Source organism: Microcaecilia unicolor, chromosome 1, assembly GCF_901765095.1.
Source record: "Microcaecilia unicolor chromosome 1, aMicUni1.1, whole genome shotgun sequence".
NCBI lineage: Eukaryota > Metazoa > Chordata > Amphibia > Gymnophiona > Siphonopidae > Microcaecilia > Microcaecilia unicolor.
In genome coordinates, this window is record NC_044031.1 from 265,397,212 (window position 1) to 265,416,409 (window position 19,198).

The 19,198-nt window shown below is 45.4% G+C and overlaps 1 protein-coding gene across 2 annotated transcripts in view; it reads right to left on the minus strand.

Moving 5' to 3' along the window:
- Positions 1-1,877: 1,877 nt before the first annotated feature.
- Positions 1,878-19,198, minus strand: part of SNRK (SNF related kinase) — an 83,850-nt gene continuing 66,529 nt past the window's right edge. The window contains exons 5-6 of one of the 2 annotated variants that reach the window (XR_003942463.1): positions 3,455-6,475; positions 1,878-3,411 (exon numbers count right to left, since the gene is read on the minus strand). Coding sequence is in view for 1 of the 2 variants with exons in the window: in XM_030206145.1 (XP_030062005.1) it covers positions 5,260-6,475 (1,216 nt within the window). In the remaining variant the exon portion in view is untranslated. Of the gene's footprint in view, positions 6,476-19,198 lie in introns of both variants that reach the window. The other variant, XM_030206145.1, reaches the window with a different exon arrangement.

The following is a 19,198-nucleotide window of genomic DNA, read 5'->3' on the forward strand; positions in this document are numbered from 1 at the left end:
GAATTTTTACAAGAGAGGGGAAGCCTTCTCAAAATCAGGAGCACTGCAGAAAAGGCGGGCAGCAGTATTTTGTGCTGAATAACTTGTATATTGTTGGCTATATTGGTTTATATTGCCAGTGACTATCTGGCTTCTTTACATGTAATCCAAATAGAACTTTTAAAGGTGTTTGTGGAATACAAGAATATTTGTGATGTAAAGTCAGTGCCATTGACTGCGAGACACGAGGCACTAGCAGTCAATGAACAGCCAATAGGCAGAGCATAGGTCTCCAGGATGGGCTGGAGTGGCACTAGAGTTGAGTGCCGACAACCTCGATGCCTCAGCATCATGCCAAGCTAGAATATGCTCCAGTTCCTCTTGTAATTTGACTTGGAAATGCTCCTCGAGGGCAGGCATCAGTACCAGTGTGAAGACAGTCTGAACAGGATGTCGAAGCCGAATCAGAATTGGGATCCTCGCTTTGGGGAGACAGGCGCATCAGCACTGCTTCTACAGAGCAGAGTGGTCCTCACACAATGATGCTTCTCAAGTACCAATAAGGCTGGTATCCTGGAGCTCCTGGCACCATGCCTTGAGGAGGACTGATGCTTATACTTCTTTGCCTTTGCTCGATGGCTAGCATCAGAGTACTTTGGTGCTGACAAGGACAAAGCGGAATCCACGCAAGTCCTCAGTGCTGGGTCTGATGATGCTCAACCTGAGCGGGTGTTACTGGCACCAGACATCGAGGCAGGAGACCACCTCCATGCCAATGTGTCCCCAGTGTCTGGTGCAGCTCCAGAAGCCATGGGGACTGACGTCTTTGATGTCGATGAACTGTGTCCAAATGCAGAAAACTCAGAGAGAACAATGACAGGACTTATAAGGGCCCAGACAAGTTAGGCACACATGGTCCTAGAACAGTCTGTGCACCGCTTGAATCCACTAGAAAGATTCTGTGACATGACGGGGGAAATAGCTGCAGCAAAATGAAATGGCTCAATTGCAAGAAAAAAAAAAAGGCTTTAAAAAAAAAAAAAAAAAAAAAAAGAAAGAAAAAGATGCTCAGGCCTAAGGGGGCTATCAGCCATGGGAAAACTAAAAAAAGGGGGGGGAAAACCCACCTCAAGAGCCGGAAAAATCTAAAGAAATACAAAGGGAAATAAGAAAAAAATGGTCCCATGCTACTCGTGAGAACAAGCAGGAAGACAAACAGCAACAAATCTCTCTCAGGAAAGAACAGCGCGACATGTCTGCACTACTCCATGGATGAAGAGAAACTGTGGATCCCACATGAGTCAGGCAGGACGGCATGCACACACAAGCGTTGTCAGGCCTGCTAAAGGCTTCTGAAATCATCAGTATGCAGGGCAAGGTCTACACCAGGGATCCGTAGATGACGGCACCCACATTTGAGAAACTATGTTCTGCTTGTACTCTGAAATGACTCCTATGCTTCCCAGGCTTAATTCCTTAGCCAAAACATGTCAACTGCATGGGATGGTCAACAAAAAACAAAGGCTTGCTCTATCAGGTCAAATCTATACAAAAATTCTATAGTATGTTTTGATTTTGTTCCATAAACGTCAATGTGATTTTTATTAAATTCACCAGAATGTCAGTGATGAGCAAAATTTCAGACAAAGGAATGAAGCATATTTTAGATAAAAAAAAAAATATCAGAAGCATTAATACCATCTGCTACAGTGCCACTTACTAAGTGGCCTAATTTCTGTAACACCTATGAACATTTGTACAACTAAGAAAAATCAAGCACCTTGGAATGTAAACTATAAAGATCAGCTACAATTTCTATGCCCATGATCATGTTTAAAAAAAAAAAAAAAAAGCCCACCCCCCCCCCCCCCCCCCCCCCCCTCCCCACAACCCAGCCAACTCTTTTTTGGAGAAATGTTTCCTTTCACCTCCAATTTAGTGCTTTTTTTTTTTTTTCTCTAAAAAATTGGGTCAAGATTGTCATCTTAAATAGTACACCTTTAGTTATATTTATACAGAAAAATACAAGACATTTTTGCACAATATTTAATTTATACACAACTCTTAACTATAGGCAACTTTGAAAGACAAGTTAAGGGCTACAGAATTACTTTTGAGCAAGTAAATGGTTTGGTCCATAAGTATCTTATGTAGTGGTTACTATCTCCCTTCCGTTCACATAATATGACAACACATGCACAATCATTCACCTGTAAACTGGAGTAAAAGACATCAGTCAGACTAACATCTGCACACCCAGAGGTTCAACCCACCACACAAAATCAATAAGGCTATAATACAGCTAGACAGCATAAATAACCAACACTGCTGTTCTAAAGTGAGCACCATATATACATGTGTATACATACATATATAAATATATATACATATACACACACACACACACACTTTTGAAAACAAAAACATTGTTAGTGAAATGCCATTCCAAGGCTGTACATAAAACACTAACAACACTTGGAAAAACAGTTGCAACAGATAAGTTATTGCCAATGCCCTTTAGAATCTTGTCTCTGGCTGTACACTCATATAGATGGTATACCCACAGCTGGCCCTTTTCAAGATCCCTGCTGAAGAATCATAGCACACAGTCTATGGCTTCACCCACACCTCTCTTCATGAAGCTTCCAATTATTAGTTAGACATGCCTTTAGAATATAAACCTCAAGTGCAAATTTGTAAACCATTTGCTGTGTGTGGTGTCTAGCATTTACAGTCCTTAAGACGTGCGAGACCAGAAAGGTTTACAGTACAGTAGTTCAGATGGTAAAATATATAAGCTGGAATACTTTTACTAAAGTGCGGTAAAGTTCTACACTTACCAGGTAATAAGTGCAAGGCCTATTCACTGTCTGGGGCATTCCCAGCATGTTCCCAGGGTTACCGCACAGAAAAACCTTTTACCATGCAGTAGGTACAGATAGGAGGCAATAAGTGCATCCGCACTACTTAGAAAAATGCATCCGCACTATTTGTGCCAATGACAGCACATAGTGAGGTACCGTGCGCTAACGGCAATGTGTAATCCAAGCCCTTCCCCCACACCATGACAGACTATGCCATTAGTTCGTGAAGAACTGCACTAGCATGTCAATGGTTACAGGAACTAATTCACATGCGAACTGCTTAGGGCACTACAGTAAAAGCCCCCCCCCCCCCCCCCCCCATAGTCTTTATTTAGTGTGGAATTCTGCCTTAAGCCAAAAAAAAAAAAACCCTTAACAAAGGGTTCCTTAGTTTAGGAAAGCCAGTGTGTACTATCATCATTAATATCCACTTTATAGTACTGCTTGGATTGTTGCACAGGAAATGCATTATATGCTCTACTCGCTTGAGGTCCATTCCACCCTCAGCAGACCCAGAATAGGAGAAAGGCCTCAGTGACTTGGGTACTGTATTAACTCAGTTTAAGAGCTTTAATAGTAAAAGCAGAGCACCCAAGACAGAACTCTGCTACTTTATGTCGGCTACTGGCATGACGTGCCCTTTCCAAACCAGGCCTCAAGTGCACATTTTATTGTGCACATTAAGAATGACACAAAAAGGCAACTTTATTTGAAGTACCATTTTTCACTGGTATGCAACAGGATATGAATGTTGCAATTAAAGCAAAAGAGGGAGGGATGACAAGCTGGGGGAAAGAAGATAGGCTGCTCAATTATTTCCTACATGCTACAGAGGTGACATAACTAAAAGCTGGGTTATGAGATTCAGATTAGTCAGTCATGTTTCTGAAAAATACAGTTTGGTGGAAGAGACCCTTTTTCAACCAAAAGTGAAGACCGCGGAGTCAGATTTGTGACCAAGTAGACAGCAATTATAAAGTAAGCCAAATCCATCATCACCACCTCCTATTTAATCCTTTTCATTCCTACTGCACAGAAAAGCGGATTTCAAGTGACAAGCCATACCAACCATATGAATAAATATGTCCAATTTAAACCTCTCCTCACATTCTTGTCACTGGATACACTAGTTTTACATGCCAGGAAAGCTCCAATCAGCCAATATGGGCAATGTTTGCTTTCCTAGTATGTACAAATCCATATTGAGGATTTGCACAGCACAGGATCAGAACTGAATTAGCTGCAAAAACCAGTGGGGAGAAAAATGGAAGAAGGGAGCACTTAAGGCCCAATCCAAACAGCACCTTGGGCTACGCAAGCGCTGTACATGTTCCTTAATTGCCATCCACAGCACAAGATCTGTTTGAAAGGGAACATTACTGAACAGAGCCCTACATTTTGAGCTCCTTGGATCAAAGTTATACTGAGACAGATTTAACATTAAGACATTTCTGTATTAAACCTATAAGAAATAATTTTATGCAATATTTATTATAATGGATTGTAAAAATCGCTAACTAGCATAAGACTTTATAATTTACTTTAGTATATTAGAACAAGATTGTCAAATTCAAAACGTTTCCCAAAGTGTGGATTACAATCCCATTTGGGGTCAGGAAATCATGTTTGACCTAAGCAGGTACTCCATAGGACGTCACTGCCCTGCACCACTTGGGGTTCATACGTTTTCTGTGGACGCACAAGTCATGCCCTCAGTAAGACTGGTGACTGGTCTAATTCAATGCTAATACTGGGAGAAGCAGAAGAAAAAAATGCATCTTGCAAACAATTTTTTTTTTTTTTTTAAATGTTAGGTTTTTTTTTTTTTTTTGGATCACAGGTTTCTCTGTATTTTAGTTTAAGACAAACAGGTGTGGGTAATAACCACTGTTAAGATCACTAATTTTCAGTGCATTTTGCTTTGTACAAGCCTTGGAACATCCGAAAACTCTCTGAAGAGGTTTCAGCATCAACTCATTATTGCTTTGGTTCCATCTCGCAGATACAACAAAGTAGAGCATGGGTTAAATTCATTTACCATAGAAATAAAAGAGTACAAAAAAAAAAAAATTTAAAAGTTTTTGTCTTTTTGCCTAGCTTAAGTGCTGAACATGAAACTAAGTGCTCCAGATCACAGCTTACTTTACTCCTGGTTTTTTCCACATTCAAATAATAAAATGTAGAACTTACACAATAAAAATATTCTATTTCTGTTGGAAACAAAAACTGTATTAGCTAGCAGCATACACAAAGACCATGCGTTGTCATAACTTCTAGCAAACAAAGCAATAAATAAATGTCTCCTAAAGTCCACATTAAAATCTTAAGACAACAAAATGGGGTAGAATGAAATAAGATGTTCACAGCTCTGAAGAGGAAAAATGATGTTACACTGAGCTACTAAGTCAAGCCAGAGTCAAATGACATGGCAACAGCCGGTCTGACTGGGGACACACAGCAGTCCATCCTTGGGATTCCGCTGGATATTCACAGATATTGTTTTTTCACACAGAGGTAGTTGTAGCACATTATTTTTGAAGTTCTTGCTCTTTATGAATTCCAATTCATTTGACATATCTGACATTTGATCAGAAAACAGTCTTATGCTGCCCACAGAAGGCAGCTTGGTTGTACTCCCATTAGAGCTTATGCACATTTTCCATGCAGACTTCTCTTGCACCTTCACGCTGGCGAATGACAAAGCGTTTTGAGGATCAATAATGAACCTTGTGCCGTTGTGAAGCTGTGAACTTAAGCAGAGGCTCATAAGCTTTAGGCTTTCAACCAGTTCCTCTGCACTTCTAGGAGACTGCTGCGCTGAATTTCCAGAACCAGCACAACTTCGGGTAGACCCAGAGGTGTTATTGGTACTGCCACCGGAGTTATTAGAAGGGCTTCCTCCACCTTTATCATCACCAGGGCTTGTTTTATCTATGCCTCCATTGCCATTGCTTGGTTTGCCCTGGCCACCTCCATCCCCTTGGTTGCCAGGTGGCCCTTCACTACTATCTCGTCTATGCCAGGAATATGTAAAGCCACTATCCTTGTCCAGCCGCCGCCTGCTTTCAGAATCATCATCGCTGGTTTCAGAGCTACTGCAGCTAGATCCTCTTCCTTGACTTTTTCTTCTATGATAACGTTTGTGCACAGTCCCAGGAGACGCAATATTCATTTTTAACCTGCTGAGCTTTGGAGGTAAATTTTCATCCATATCGAACTCATCATCCGATTCTCCCTCTTCGAAGATCTGGTTGAGCACTGGTGCGCTCTTTCTGGATGTGAGGCGGTTTGTGACAGAAGATTTGCGGCGTAGAACAACTTGTGTTGAAAGAGGTACAGGTTTTTTCTCCTCTTCATCTTCTTCTTCATCTTCTTCCACCCTGAACAGACACTTGCGGCCGCTAGTTGTGGGCTTTAAGCTTCCAGATGGAGCTCCTGAAACTGTTGCTCCGGCTAACTCAGGGGCGTCATCCTTCTTTGCAGATTCACTCAGTGTCTTATTCCTATGGCCATTGAGGACATTTTCTGCCACACGTGCTGGAGACTGAGGGACTGTTGCATGAGATATGGGAGAAGCTGTTAGATCATCCTCAAGGTCCTGTGGCACATCAATTTTTGTTGGCCATGACTGCCTAGAAGTAGTCGAAAAATAAAAAGAGTTTGTAAAACTTGGAAAGCATTATGTGATATACTAACAAAAATCTATACATAGCAACTGTAAAAGAAAACAAAAAAAGTGTCATAGCAGAATTATTAAACTAAAACATTTGTAGCATCTTAAGCATCTATACAGAAGGAAAAATGTGGAAGAAAATGAATAGCAAGACCGTTTCTAAATGTGGAAGTACAATGTTATGAACAACCCATCACACCTATTAAGAATGGCCAAAGAAAACTTCAGCCGAGATAAAAATGTAATTCGTACAGCTTAAACTTTCATGTTAAAGTGTAGAGAGGTGTAGAGAGGATCTGGGTTTTGTAGCCCATTATAGACCATAAAGTTGTATTGCTCTGTCACCCTCCTCTCACCTATCCACCCCCATCCTGTTAGACTATCACTGAAATGCTTTGATGTTTCACTTATATATACTGTCATCTACCACATTTGCTTATTTCCGATCTGACGAAGAAGGGCAACCTTCGAAAGCTAATCAAGAAATGTATTAAGTTATGTCCAATAAAAAAAGGTATCATCTTATTTTCTTTTCCATGTTTTATTTCTATTGATTACATGTTAAAGTGAAAAGACCGTGCTTCTGCTAAGAATAGTCTCCGTTTTCATATACAGTTGCAAAAATCAACTGGATTGCTGTATTTGTAAAAAAAAAAATGGCACTGTTTAAAATATAGGCACAATAAGATGCAATTTAACTCCACACAGAATGGGGAGAGATGTTTAGCGCTGCTCATATACTCTTTTGTAGCAGAGGTGTAGAAATGACAAAATATTCACACACACTTGTTTCAAATCCAAGCAATACTCAGAAGAGGTTTGGTTTTCCAGGTAATCAAAGCCTGTAAGTTTAACTCAATTTTTGGAACCAATGTATGCAAATCTGTCATGCGTAGCAATTGTAGGGATCCTGACATTTGACAGGTCCCAAAGTTCTGATTTGAAAGCTAAAGTGCAACTGGAAAAAAAGTAGAATTGGCTATTACATCTTTACTCTAAGATTAAGCAACACACAAAATTCTGAACAGGGCTCTTTGAGAAAGATGAGGTGAGCGAAGTTTGGCTCAGCTCACTTGGTCCTAAATGCCCAGAGTTGCACATGTCCCGAAATGGTGATGCCACTGAAGGCTCTGGAGGTAGGGTTGAATTTGCTGGCATCAGGGGCTCTGTAAGAATAGCATGCTTTTCTTCCATTAATGGTGAGACCAGACAGTATTACAGCAGGGCATGCAGCTGGAGTTGAAGGGAGCAGCTGGTATGGATGCAGAAATGGGCCCTACAATTGATACGGTTATCCTCCTGCCCTCTATGAGGCCTACAGAGATTACTTTGGAACATCTGGACTCTCTCAGCATTACTTCAGTAAGTTTCTGCGGCTCATGTAAAAATTTCCTCCATTAGCTCATACATTACAGGCATGTGAGAACTTATACAATAAGATCACTGGGCACAGAAAGCACACAAAAAAATAAAATAGAACACACTTGAGACATCTGAATGAGGATTTAAAAATTTCCTGCACAGTAGACAGTTCCCCATGAGACTTGTTCCATCAATATTTGAGGAAGATACTGAAATTACTAGAGAGTTCATTGCCACCTCTGCAACAGATATCTACCCGGAAGAGCTAGAAGTCGGGAACAACATAGTATGTCAAACACGGAGATGAAGTATTCAAGACTGTCTTGACTTGAAAGGAATTTTGGAAAGCCTACAGGAAGAATTTGAGGGAACAGCTACATTGTTAGCTCACCTTTGCGTTAGCTCAGGATAAAATGTTTTCCACCCGTACTTTAATTTTTTTTGTTGTTTAAGTGGGGAGAAAATTAACATTTTTCCTGACAGGCATAAGCAGATACAAGAGGCAGAAACCCTTTCTGGCTACAAGCCAGGAAACCCTCCCGGTGCCTCTTTTCAGTTAAGATTTCCATGTAAATATATTGTGCATTTTAAGTTTTTTTTTTTTTAGATGCTTCAGGCATAAGCCAAGTTTTCTAGTCCTCTCAAATTTCTTTGGAAATTCTACTCCTTTGGATTTAGATTTCCCCTCTGTGGTATACAGAAAATGATAGTGATTTGATTTTCCTTATCGTTTCATTTCGATGGTGCTCCTATAAAAATATCTGGTCTGAAAAATCATCACTTGTAAAAATGCTGAGAAATTTAAGTCATCTTTTGGGGAATGCTAGAGGGGTCCCCGACAATTGGTCTAATGATAGTTCCTCTAATGGACAACTGGTCTAAAATACATGACTGCTAATGGTCTAAACAAGATACATATATAAAAATTAGTGTAATTTTGTAAGAAAAAACTATAGCAAGATACAGGTCTCCATTCTTTTGATTTTCAGAAATTAAAAGATTAGCACATAAACTTTATGGGAGACACCAATTTTATAAACCTATAAAAAAACAAAAAAGACTGACGAAAGCTAATATGAGAAAAATTAAAACAGTTTGTCAATGTTGTTCTAAAGTGCAGATTGTGGGCAATGCCATGTAGGGTAAATGTTTTGGCGTATTCTCATTATTGACTTAAAAAAAAAAAGGATCTGTCACATGACTTCACATCTTTTTAAACCAATTGTGTAATAGATGAATTAACTTTTAGACAGCTTGTCTCTTTGGACGAATTGGTCTTTAGATGAATATATCCTTAGACCAACTGTCATTAGCCAACTTGTACGAAACCCATGCCAGAGGATTCTTCCCATATTCCTTATAAAAAAAAAAAGTCAGTGATGAATTGTGGGTTGGGACAGATAACCCTTCAAAATCTGGGGCCTAGTTTTTGAATATTGTGAACTCTCATCTTGTACAGTAGGTACAGAAAAGAACAGACCGGAAATACACTGCCTTAAAGTAGAAGCACCAATAATACAGTTAAAAGTTAGCTCTATCCTGTTTTAATATCTGTAGGTTCATTTGAGATCTTTTCCATGTCAGTCAAAATCTTGCATAATCTTAAGAACCTAACATAACATAAGAATAGCCATACTGGGTCAGACCAGTGGTCCATCTAGTCCAGTATCCTGTTGCCAACTGTGGCTAATCCAGGTCACAAGTACCTGGCAGAAAATTGATTAGTTGCAACATTCCATGCTACCAATCCCAGGGCAAGCAGTACCTCCCCATCTCTGTCTCAATAGCAGACTATGGACTTTTCTTCCAGGAACTTGTCCAACCCTTTTTTAAACCCAGATATGCTAACCACAGTTACTATATCCTCTGCTAACAAGTTCCAGAGCTTAACTATTCATTGAGTGAAAAAATATTTCCTCCTATTTGTTTTAAAAAGTATTTCCATATAATTTCATTGTGTCCCCCCAGTCCTTGTACTTTTTGAAAGAGTAAAAAAATTGATTCACTTTTACCCGTTCTACACCATTCAGGCTTCTATAGACCACAATCATATCCCCCCTCACCCGTATTTTCCAAGATGAAGAGCCCTAACCTCTTTAGCCTTTCCTCATATGAGAGAAGTTTCATCCTCTTCATCATTTTGGTTGCTCTTCTTTGAACCTTTTCTAATTCTGCCATCTCTTTTTTTGACATACGGCAACAAGAACTCAATACTCAAGGTGCAGTTGCACCATGGAGTGATACAGAGGCATTATTACTATAGGTCTGATTTACCATCTCTTTCCTAATGATTCCTAGCATCCTGTTTGCTTTTTTGGCTGCCGCCACACACTGCACAGATTTCAATGTATTGTCTACAATGACACCTAGATCTTTTTCTTGGGTGCTGACCCCTAAGGTGGACCCCAGCATCAGGTAACTATGATTTGGATTGTTCTTCCCAATGTGTATCACTTTGCATTTGTCCACATTAAATTTCATCTGCCATTTGGATGCCCAGTCTTCCAATTTCCTAATGTCTTCCTGCAAATTTTTCAGTCTTCAAGGTTGTTAAAACACATGCAACATTTTGTCTCATCTGCAAATTTTCACCTTGCTCATCATTCAGATTAACAGATAATTTATAAATATGTTAAACAGCACCAGTCCCTCCACTGAGAGAAATGGCCATTTAACTCTACCCTCTGTTTTCTGTCCAATAACCAATTCCTAATCTACAGAAGGACATTGTCACCTTTATCCATGTGTTTACACCTTCAAAGAAATGAAGCAAATTGGCAAGACAAGACTTCCCTTGGCTAAAACCACACTGTCTAGACCATCAAACATATAAAAGACAAGTGACCGGACTCACCCGCAAATGCACAGTAGAGACTTCCCTCTCTGTCCCGCCCTCGCGTCAAGATGTGATGACGTCAGAGGGCGGAACAGAGAGGGAAACAGACGCTGCCGGCATGTCGCTGGAGAGCCTGGAGACGAATGAAAGGAACATCGCCGGCGCACCAACCTCCATCCTCCCTGACGTCGTCGCCGCCTCCGCTCCCTCCCCCCTCCGTATTGGGCCCCCTGCACTGACATGAGCGCGCCTCTCACCTCTGTGTGGAAGCGCTGCAGGCAGCAGCAGAGCGATCTGCTGCTGCCTGCAGTGCTTTCACACGGAGGTGAGAGGCGCTCTCATGTCAGTGCAGGGGGCCCAGCACGGAGGGAGCGGCGGCGAGGAGGGTCGGTGGACTGGGTGAGGCCAGGGGAGAGAGGAGGGTTGCTGGACATGGAGGTGAGAATTACAAATCTTGCCTGTTTTAACGGGTAGTTAAACCATAACTGTATTCTTTATAACAGCTTCCACGATACTGAAAGAGTAATAAATTTTTAGGATATGTTAATTGGTACAAAAGCAGCGAGGCAAAAAAAAAACAAGGATTCCGAAATGTCAATGTAGGACCTTTAATATGTACAGAAAATCCAACATATCAAAGATTTGCTGTGCACATTAAAGGTCCTACATTGACTTTTTGGAAACCTTGCTTTTTTTGCCTCACTGCTTTTGAGCTGTTCTACACATTCTTGATGTTTGGATCATCTCCATTTTTGTACTCTTCTATATGTTAATTGGTAACAGAAAAAAGAAAATTTGAAGTGACCAATGAGTAATCCACTGAAATTTGAAGATTCTTCCTGAAGCAGCACTTGAGAAGCGAAACAAGGCACTCTTGTTGAAGAAAATATTAAGTGAAACTGGCAGTGCACTGCTCAATGTGTTACACAGATGGAACTACTAGTGGATGTGGGCTCGGTTTGAGCTATTTTGATGGGCTTATGGATGTCTTTTCAGCTAAGTGAATTCAACGCCATTATTATAGTCCTTCTTGATTTTTGGTCTGCTAGTAAATGTTTCCTTGGTGCTTTTACAAATGACATTGAATGCTGTAAGCTTACTTGCTTAGCTCTAGTCTAACATTATTAGGATTTAATTTCTGGATTTGTCAATAATTTAAGGTTTGTGTGTTCATTCACTTTATTCTACATATTTAAAAGAGGTGTTTTTTTTTTTAATCAGTAGATTTTCTCCATAGGAAGGGAGTTTTTGATGCAGATTCTTTTTTCCTTTTTTTTTTACAAAAAGAACCTAGGATAATAAGACTCCCATGAACGACAGGGAATGATACACTAAGTATTGAAATAACCACTAACGGGAGATTTGAGGTTGATATTATTTAATGTAATATATCTTTATAGAGAAAGTGAATGAGGCACAAATTCCAATCTATTTGAGGTTAGCATTGACATGTAACAGGTATGATGAGACTGATCAGGCACACAAGTAGGAGAAATGTAATCCAACTGTACCAGGACGAACAGCTCTCCCAGAGCTCAAAACTGGTGTAAAGTTGAGAACTGTGGCCCTTCCTGTGCACAGTGGTCTCTGTTCAGTTCCACAGCTAAGAATGAATCCGATTAAAAAAAAAAAAAAAAAAAAAAAGGGGGTGGGTGGGGGGAAGAATTGCATGCCTACCAATCCTGTGGTCTAGAAAATACCTGTTACATGTGACTATACAATGGGGTTTTTTTCCGTCAACAACCAGGACAGAGTTAAATCAGGCACACAAGTGGGTCATTTCCAAGCTCAGAGCTGCTCAATTTAGTGATGGTTTGTCCACTGTCCAGGAACAGCTCAGTCAAAATAAAAAACATTAGACTTCCTAATGTTAGGTTGGCTAGTACAGCTCAACCAAATGAGCTGCCTCTAACTATGGAATGGTAGTGCAGACTAAGCACATGAAGCAAGGACCAAGTCACACCTTTGCGTATGTGCGTATTATATTCAGTGATGTCATGACCACAGCTTCATAAACAAACTGTAGCACAGGATTACAGAACAGATTACAACCTCACAGTGTGTGTGTGTGTGTGTGTATATATATATATATATATATATAGCGAATGCTACATACCTGTAGAAGGTATTCTCCGAGGACAGCAGGCTGATTGTTCTCACTGATGGGTGACGTCCACGGCAGCCCCTTCAATCGGAAAACTTCACTAGCAAAGTCGTTTGCTAGTCCTCGCGCACCCGCGCGCACCGCGCATGCGCGGCCGTCTTCCCGCCCGAAACCGGCTCGAGCCGGCCAGTCCAGTATGTAGCAAGACAATACACTTCAAGGGAAGACACAACTCCAAAGGGGAGGCGGGCGGGTTTGTGAGAACAATCAGCCTGCTGTCCTCGGAGAATACCTTCTACAGGTATGTAGCATTCGCTTTCTCCGAGGACAAGCAGGCTGCTTGTTCTCACTGATGGGGTATCCCTAGCCCCCAGGCTCACTCAAAACAACAACCATGGTCAATTGGGCCTCGCAACGGCGAGGACATAACTGAGATTGACCTAAAAAATTTACCAACTAACTGAGAGTGTAGCCTGGAACAGAACAAACAGGGCCCTCGGGGGGTGGAGTTGGATCCTAAAGCCCAAACAGGTTCTGAAGAACTGACTGCCCGAACCGACTGTCGCGTCGGGTATCCTGCTGCAGGCAGTAATGAGATGTGAATGTGTGGACAGATGACCACGTCGCAGCTTTGCAAATTTCTTCAATGGAGGCTGACTTCAAGTGGGCTACCGACGCAGCCATGGCTCGAACATTATGAGCCGTGACATGACCCTCAAGAGCCAGCCCCGCCTGGGCGTAAGTGAAGGAAATGCAATCTGCTAGCCAATTGGATATGGTGCGTTTTCCTACAGCCACTCCCCTCCTATTGGGATCAAAAGAAACAAACAATTGGGCGGACTGTCTGTGGGGCTGTGTCCGCTCCAGATAGAAGGCCAATGCTCTCTTGCAGTCCAATGTGTGCAGCTGACGTTCAGCAGGGCAGGAATGAGGACGGGGAAAGAATGTTGGCAAGACAATTGACTGGTTCAGATGGAACTCCGACACGACCTTTGGCAGAAACTTAGGGTGAGTGCGGAGGACTACTCTGTTGTGATGAAATTTGGTGTAAGGGGCCTGGGCTACCAGGGCCTGAAGCTCACTGACTCTACGAGCCGAAGTAACTGCCACCAAGAAAATGACCTTCCAGGTCAAGTACTTCGGATGGCAGGAATTCAGTGGCTCAAAAGGAGGTTTCATCAGCTGGGTGAGAACGACACTGAGATCCCATGACACTGTAGGAGGCTTGACAGGGGGCTTTGACAAAAGCAAACCTCTCATGAAGCGAACAACTAAAGGCTGTCCTGAGATCGGCTTACCTTCCACACGGTAATGGTATGCACTAATCGCACTAAGGTGAACCCTTACGGAGTTGGTCTTGAGACCAGACTCAGACAAGTGCAGAAGGTAATCAAGCAGGGTCTGTGTAGGACAAGAGCGAGGATCTAAGGCCTTGCTGTCACACCAGACGGCAAACCTCCTCCAATGGAAGAAGTAACTCCTCTTAGTGGAATCTTTCCTGGAAGCAAGCAAGATGCGGGAGACACCCTCTGACAGACCCAAAGAGGCAAAGTCTACGCCCTCAACATCCAGGCCGTAAGAGCCAGCGACTGGAGGTTGGGATGCAGAAGAGCCCCTTCGTCCTGTGTGATGAGGGTCGGAAAACACTCCAATCTCCACGGTTCTTCGGAGGACAACTCCAGAAGAAGAGGGAACCAGATCTGACGCGGCCAAAAGGGAGCAATCAGAATCATGGTGCCTCGGTCTTGCTTGAGTTTCAACAAAGTCTTCCCCACCAGAGGGATGGGAGGATAAGCATACAGCAGGCCCTTCCCCCAATCCAGGAGGAAGGCATCCGATGCCAGTCTGCCGTGGGCCTGAAGCCTGGAACAGAACTGAGGGACTTTGTGGTTCACTCGAGATGCGAAGAGATCTACCAAGGGGGTGCCCCACGCTTGGAAGACCTGGCGCACCACTCGGGAGTTGAGCGACCACTCGTGAGGTTGCATAATCCTGCTCAACCTGTCGGCCAGACTGTTGTTTACGCCTGCCAGATATGTGGCTTGGAGCACCATGCCTTGACGGCGAGCCCAGAGCCACATGCTGACGGCTTCCTGACACAGGGGGCGAGATCCGGTGCCCCCCTGCTTGTTGACATAGTACATGGCAACCTGGTTGTCTGTCTGAATTTGGATAATTTGGTGGGACAACCGATCTCTGAAAGCCTTCAGAGCGTTCCAGATCGCTCGTAACTCCAGAAGATTGATCTGCAGATCGCGTTCCTGGAGGGACCAGCTTCCTTGGGTGTGGAGCCCATCGACATGAGCTCCCCATCCCAGGAGGGACGCATCCGTGGTCAGCACTTTTTGTGGCTGAGGAATTTGGAAGGGACGTCCCAGAGTCAAATTGGAGCAAATCGTCCACCAATACAGGGATTCGAGAAAACTCGTGGACAGGTGGATCACGTCCTCTAGACCTCCGGCGGCCTGATACCACTGAGAGGCCAGGGTCCATTGAGCAGATCTCATGTGAAGGCGGGCCATGGGAGTCACATGAACTGTGGAGGCCATGTGGCCCAGCAAACTCAACATCTGCCGAGCTGTGATCTGCTGGGACGCTCGCACCCGCGAGACGAGGGACAACAAGTTGTTGGCTCTCGTCTCTGGGAGATAGGCGCGAGCCGTCCGAGAATCCAGCAGAGCTCCTATGAATTCGAGTCTCTGCGCTGGGAGAAGGTGGGACTTTGGATAATTTATCACAAACCCCAGTAGCTCCAGTAGGCGAATAGTCATCTGCATGGACTGCAGGGCTCCTGCCTCTGATGTGTTCTTTACCAGCCAATCGTCGAGATATGGGAACACGTGCACCCCCAGCCTGCGGAGTGCCGCTGCTACCACAGCTAGGCACTTTGTGAACACCCTGGGCGCAGAGGCGAGCCCAAAGGGTAGCACACAGTACTGGAAGTGGCGTGTGCCCACCTGAAATCGCAGATACTGTCTGTGAGCTGGCAGTATCGGGATGTGTGTGTAGGCATCCTTCAAGTCCAGAGAGCATAGCCAATCGTTTTGCTGAATCATGGGGAGAAGGGTGCCCAGGGAAAGCATCCTGAACTTTTCTTTTTCGAGATATTTGTTCAGGGCCCTTAGGTCTAGGATGGGACGCATCCCCCCTGTTTTCTTTTCCACAAGGAAGTACCTAGAATAGAATCCCAGCCCTTCTTGCCCGGATGGCACGGGCTCGACCGCATTGGCGCTGAGAAGGGCGGAGAGTTCCTCTGCAAGTACCTTCTTGTGTTGGAAGCTGTAAGACTGAGCTCCCGGTGGACAATTTGGAGGTTTTGATGTCAAATTGAGGGTGTATCCCTGCCGGACTATTTGCAGAACCCACTGATCGGAGGTTATGAGAGGCCACCTTTGGTGAAAAGCTTTCAACCTCCCTCCGACTGGCAGGTCGCCCGGCACGGACACTTGGATGTCGGCTATGCTCTGCTGGAGCCAGTCAAAAGCTCGCCCCTTGCTTTTGCTGGGGAGCCGCGGGGCCTTGCTGAGTCGCACGCTGCTGACGAGAGCGAGCGCGCTGGGGCTTAGCCTGGGCCGCAGGCTGTCGGGAAGGAGGATTGTACCTACGCTTGCCAGAAGAGTAGGGAACAGTCTTCCTTCCCCCGAAAAATCGTCTACCTGTAGAGGTAGAGGCTGAAGGCTGCCGGCGGGCGAATTTGTCGAATGCGGTGTCCCGCTGGTGGAGAGACTCTACCACCTGTTCAACTTTTTCGCCAAAAATATTGTCCGCACGGCAAGGCGAGTCCGCAATCCGCTGCTGGAGTCTATTCTCCAGGTCGGCGGCACGCAGCCATGAGAGCCTGCGCATCACCACACCTTGAGCAGCGGCCCTGGACGCAACATCAAAAGTGTCATAAACTCCTCTGGCCAGGAATTTTCTGCACGCCTTCAGCTGCCTGACCACCTCCTGAAAAGGCTTGGCTTGCTCGGGGGGAAGAGCATCAACCAAGCCCGCCAACTGCCGCACATGTTCCGCATGTGTATGCCCGTGTAGAGCTGGTAAGACTGGATCTTGGACACGAGCATAGAGGAATGGTAGGCCTTCCTCCCAAAGGAGTCTAAGGTTCTAGCGTCCTTGCCCGGGGGCGCCGAAGCATGTTCCCTAGAACTCTTAGCCTTCTTTAGGGCCAAATCCACAACTCCAGAGTCATGAGGCAACTGAGTGCGCATCAGCTCTGGGTCCCCATGGATCCGGTACTGGGACTCGATCTTCTTGGGAATGTGGGGATTAGTTAAGGGTTTTGTCCAGTTCGCAAGCAATGTCTTTTTTAGGACATGGTGCAAGGGAACAGTGGACGCTTCCTTAGGTGGAGAAGGATAGTCCAGGAGCTCAAACATTTCAGCCCTGGGCTCGTCCTCCACAACCACCGGGAAGGGGATGGCCGTAGACATCTCCCGGACAAAGGAAGCGAAAGACAGGCTCTCAGGAGGAGAAAGCTGCCTTTCAGGAGAGGGAGTGGGATCAGACGGAAGACCCTCAGACTCCTCGTCAGAGAAATATCTGGGGTCTTCCTCTTCCTCCCACGAGGCCTCACCCTCGGTGTCAGACACAAGTTTCCGAACCTGTGTCTGCAACCTCGCCCTGCTCGACTCAGTGGAACCACGTCCACGACGGGGGCGTCGAGAGGAAGACTCCCTCGCCCGCATCGGCGAAGCTCCCTCCGCCGACGTAGTCGGGGAGCCCTCCTGGGAGGTGGCCGCGGTCGATACCGCACGTGGTACCGACGTCGGGGACCTCAACCTGGGCGATGGGCCAGCCGGCGCCACGCTCGACGGTACCGGAGGCGCAAGCACCGCCGGTACCGGAGGGGTAGGGCGCAACAGCTCTCCCAGAATCTCTGGGAGAACGGCCCGGAGGCTCTCGTTCAGAGTGGCTGCAGAAAAAGGCTAAGAGGTCGATGCAGGCGTCGACGTCAGAACCTGTTCCGGGCGAGGAGGCTGTTCCGGGCTGTCCAGAGTGGAGCGCATCGACACCTCTTGAACAGAGGGTGAGCGGTCCTCTCGGTGCCGATGCCTGCTGGGTGCCGAATCCCTCGGCGACCCAGAGCTCTCGGTGCCGACACGGGGAGGAGACCGGTGTCGATGCTTCTTCGATTTCTTCCGAAGCATGTCACCGGAGCTCCCCGGCACCGACGAGGAGGACGTAGAATCCATCCGTCGCTTCCTCGGGGCCGAGACCGAAGAGGGTCGATCTCGGGGGGGGCTGTACCGCAGGAGCCCTCAGGGTAGGAGGAGACCCACCCGAGGGCTCACCGCCACCAGCAGGGGAATGGACAGCCCTCACCTGCACTCCACTCGATGCACCACCGTCCGACGACATCAGGAGACGAGGTCCCGGTACCACCGACGTCGATGCAGCTATCCGATGTCTCGGCGCCGATGCAGAGGCCCGATGCCTCGATGCACTCGATGCAAGGGCGGCCGAGGAAGATGGTCTGGACGCTGACGACGTCGATGCACTCGAAGATCCCGGTGCCGATGCCGACGAAGAGCCCGAGAACAACACGTTCCACTGGGCTAGTCTCGCTACCTGAGTCCGCCTTTGAAGCAGGGAACACAGACTGCAGTTCTGAGGGCGGTGCTCAGCCCCCAGACACTGAAGACACGACGAGTGTCGATCAGTGAGCGAGATAACCCGGGCGCACTGGGTGCACTTCTTGAAGCCGCTGGAAGGCTTCGATGTCATGGGCGGAAAAATCACGCCGGCGAAATCAAAAGCCGAAATGGCGAAAATTGAAACACCAAAATTTAGAGGGAGAAAAATCTCGACCGAGGCCGAAAGAGGCCTACCCCGACGACGAAAGAAAACTTATCGGGGCAAAAAGCTGGAAGTACGGGGAGGATTGACACGAAACCCGGGGAGGGTTTCCGGAGCACTTCCCGCACTAGAACAAAGCTTTTCCGAAGAAAAAACACGCTCAAAAAAACTTTGGACGCGCGAGGTCGACTTTCCGGGGCTCGACACGGCGGACAAAAGAAGACTGGCCGGCTCGAGCCGGTTTCGGGCGGGAAGACGGCCGCGCATGCGCGGTGCGCGCAGGCGCGCGAGGACTAGCAAACGACTTTGCTAGTGAAGTTTTCCGATTGGAGGGGCTGCCGTGGACGTCACCCATCAGTGAGAACAAGCAGCCTGCTTGTCCTCGGAGAAATATATATATATATATATATATATATATATATATATTTCTATCTAAAGATTTGTTAGTGTTATTTATTTTGGAAAGGGGGGGGGGAACCAAGCCTACCGTGCTTCAGTGCCGCAGCACAATTTTTTTTTAGCACTCAATCGGTGTACAGATCAATCACTGGTCAAAAAAACCTCAGTTTTTTTTTTTCTTTGCA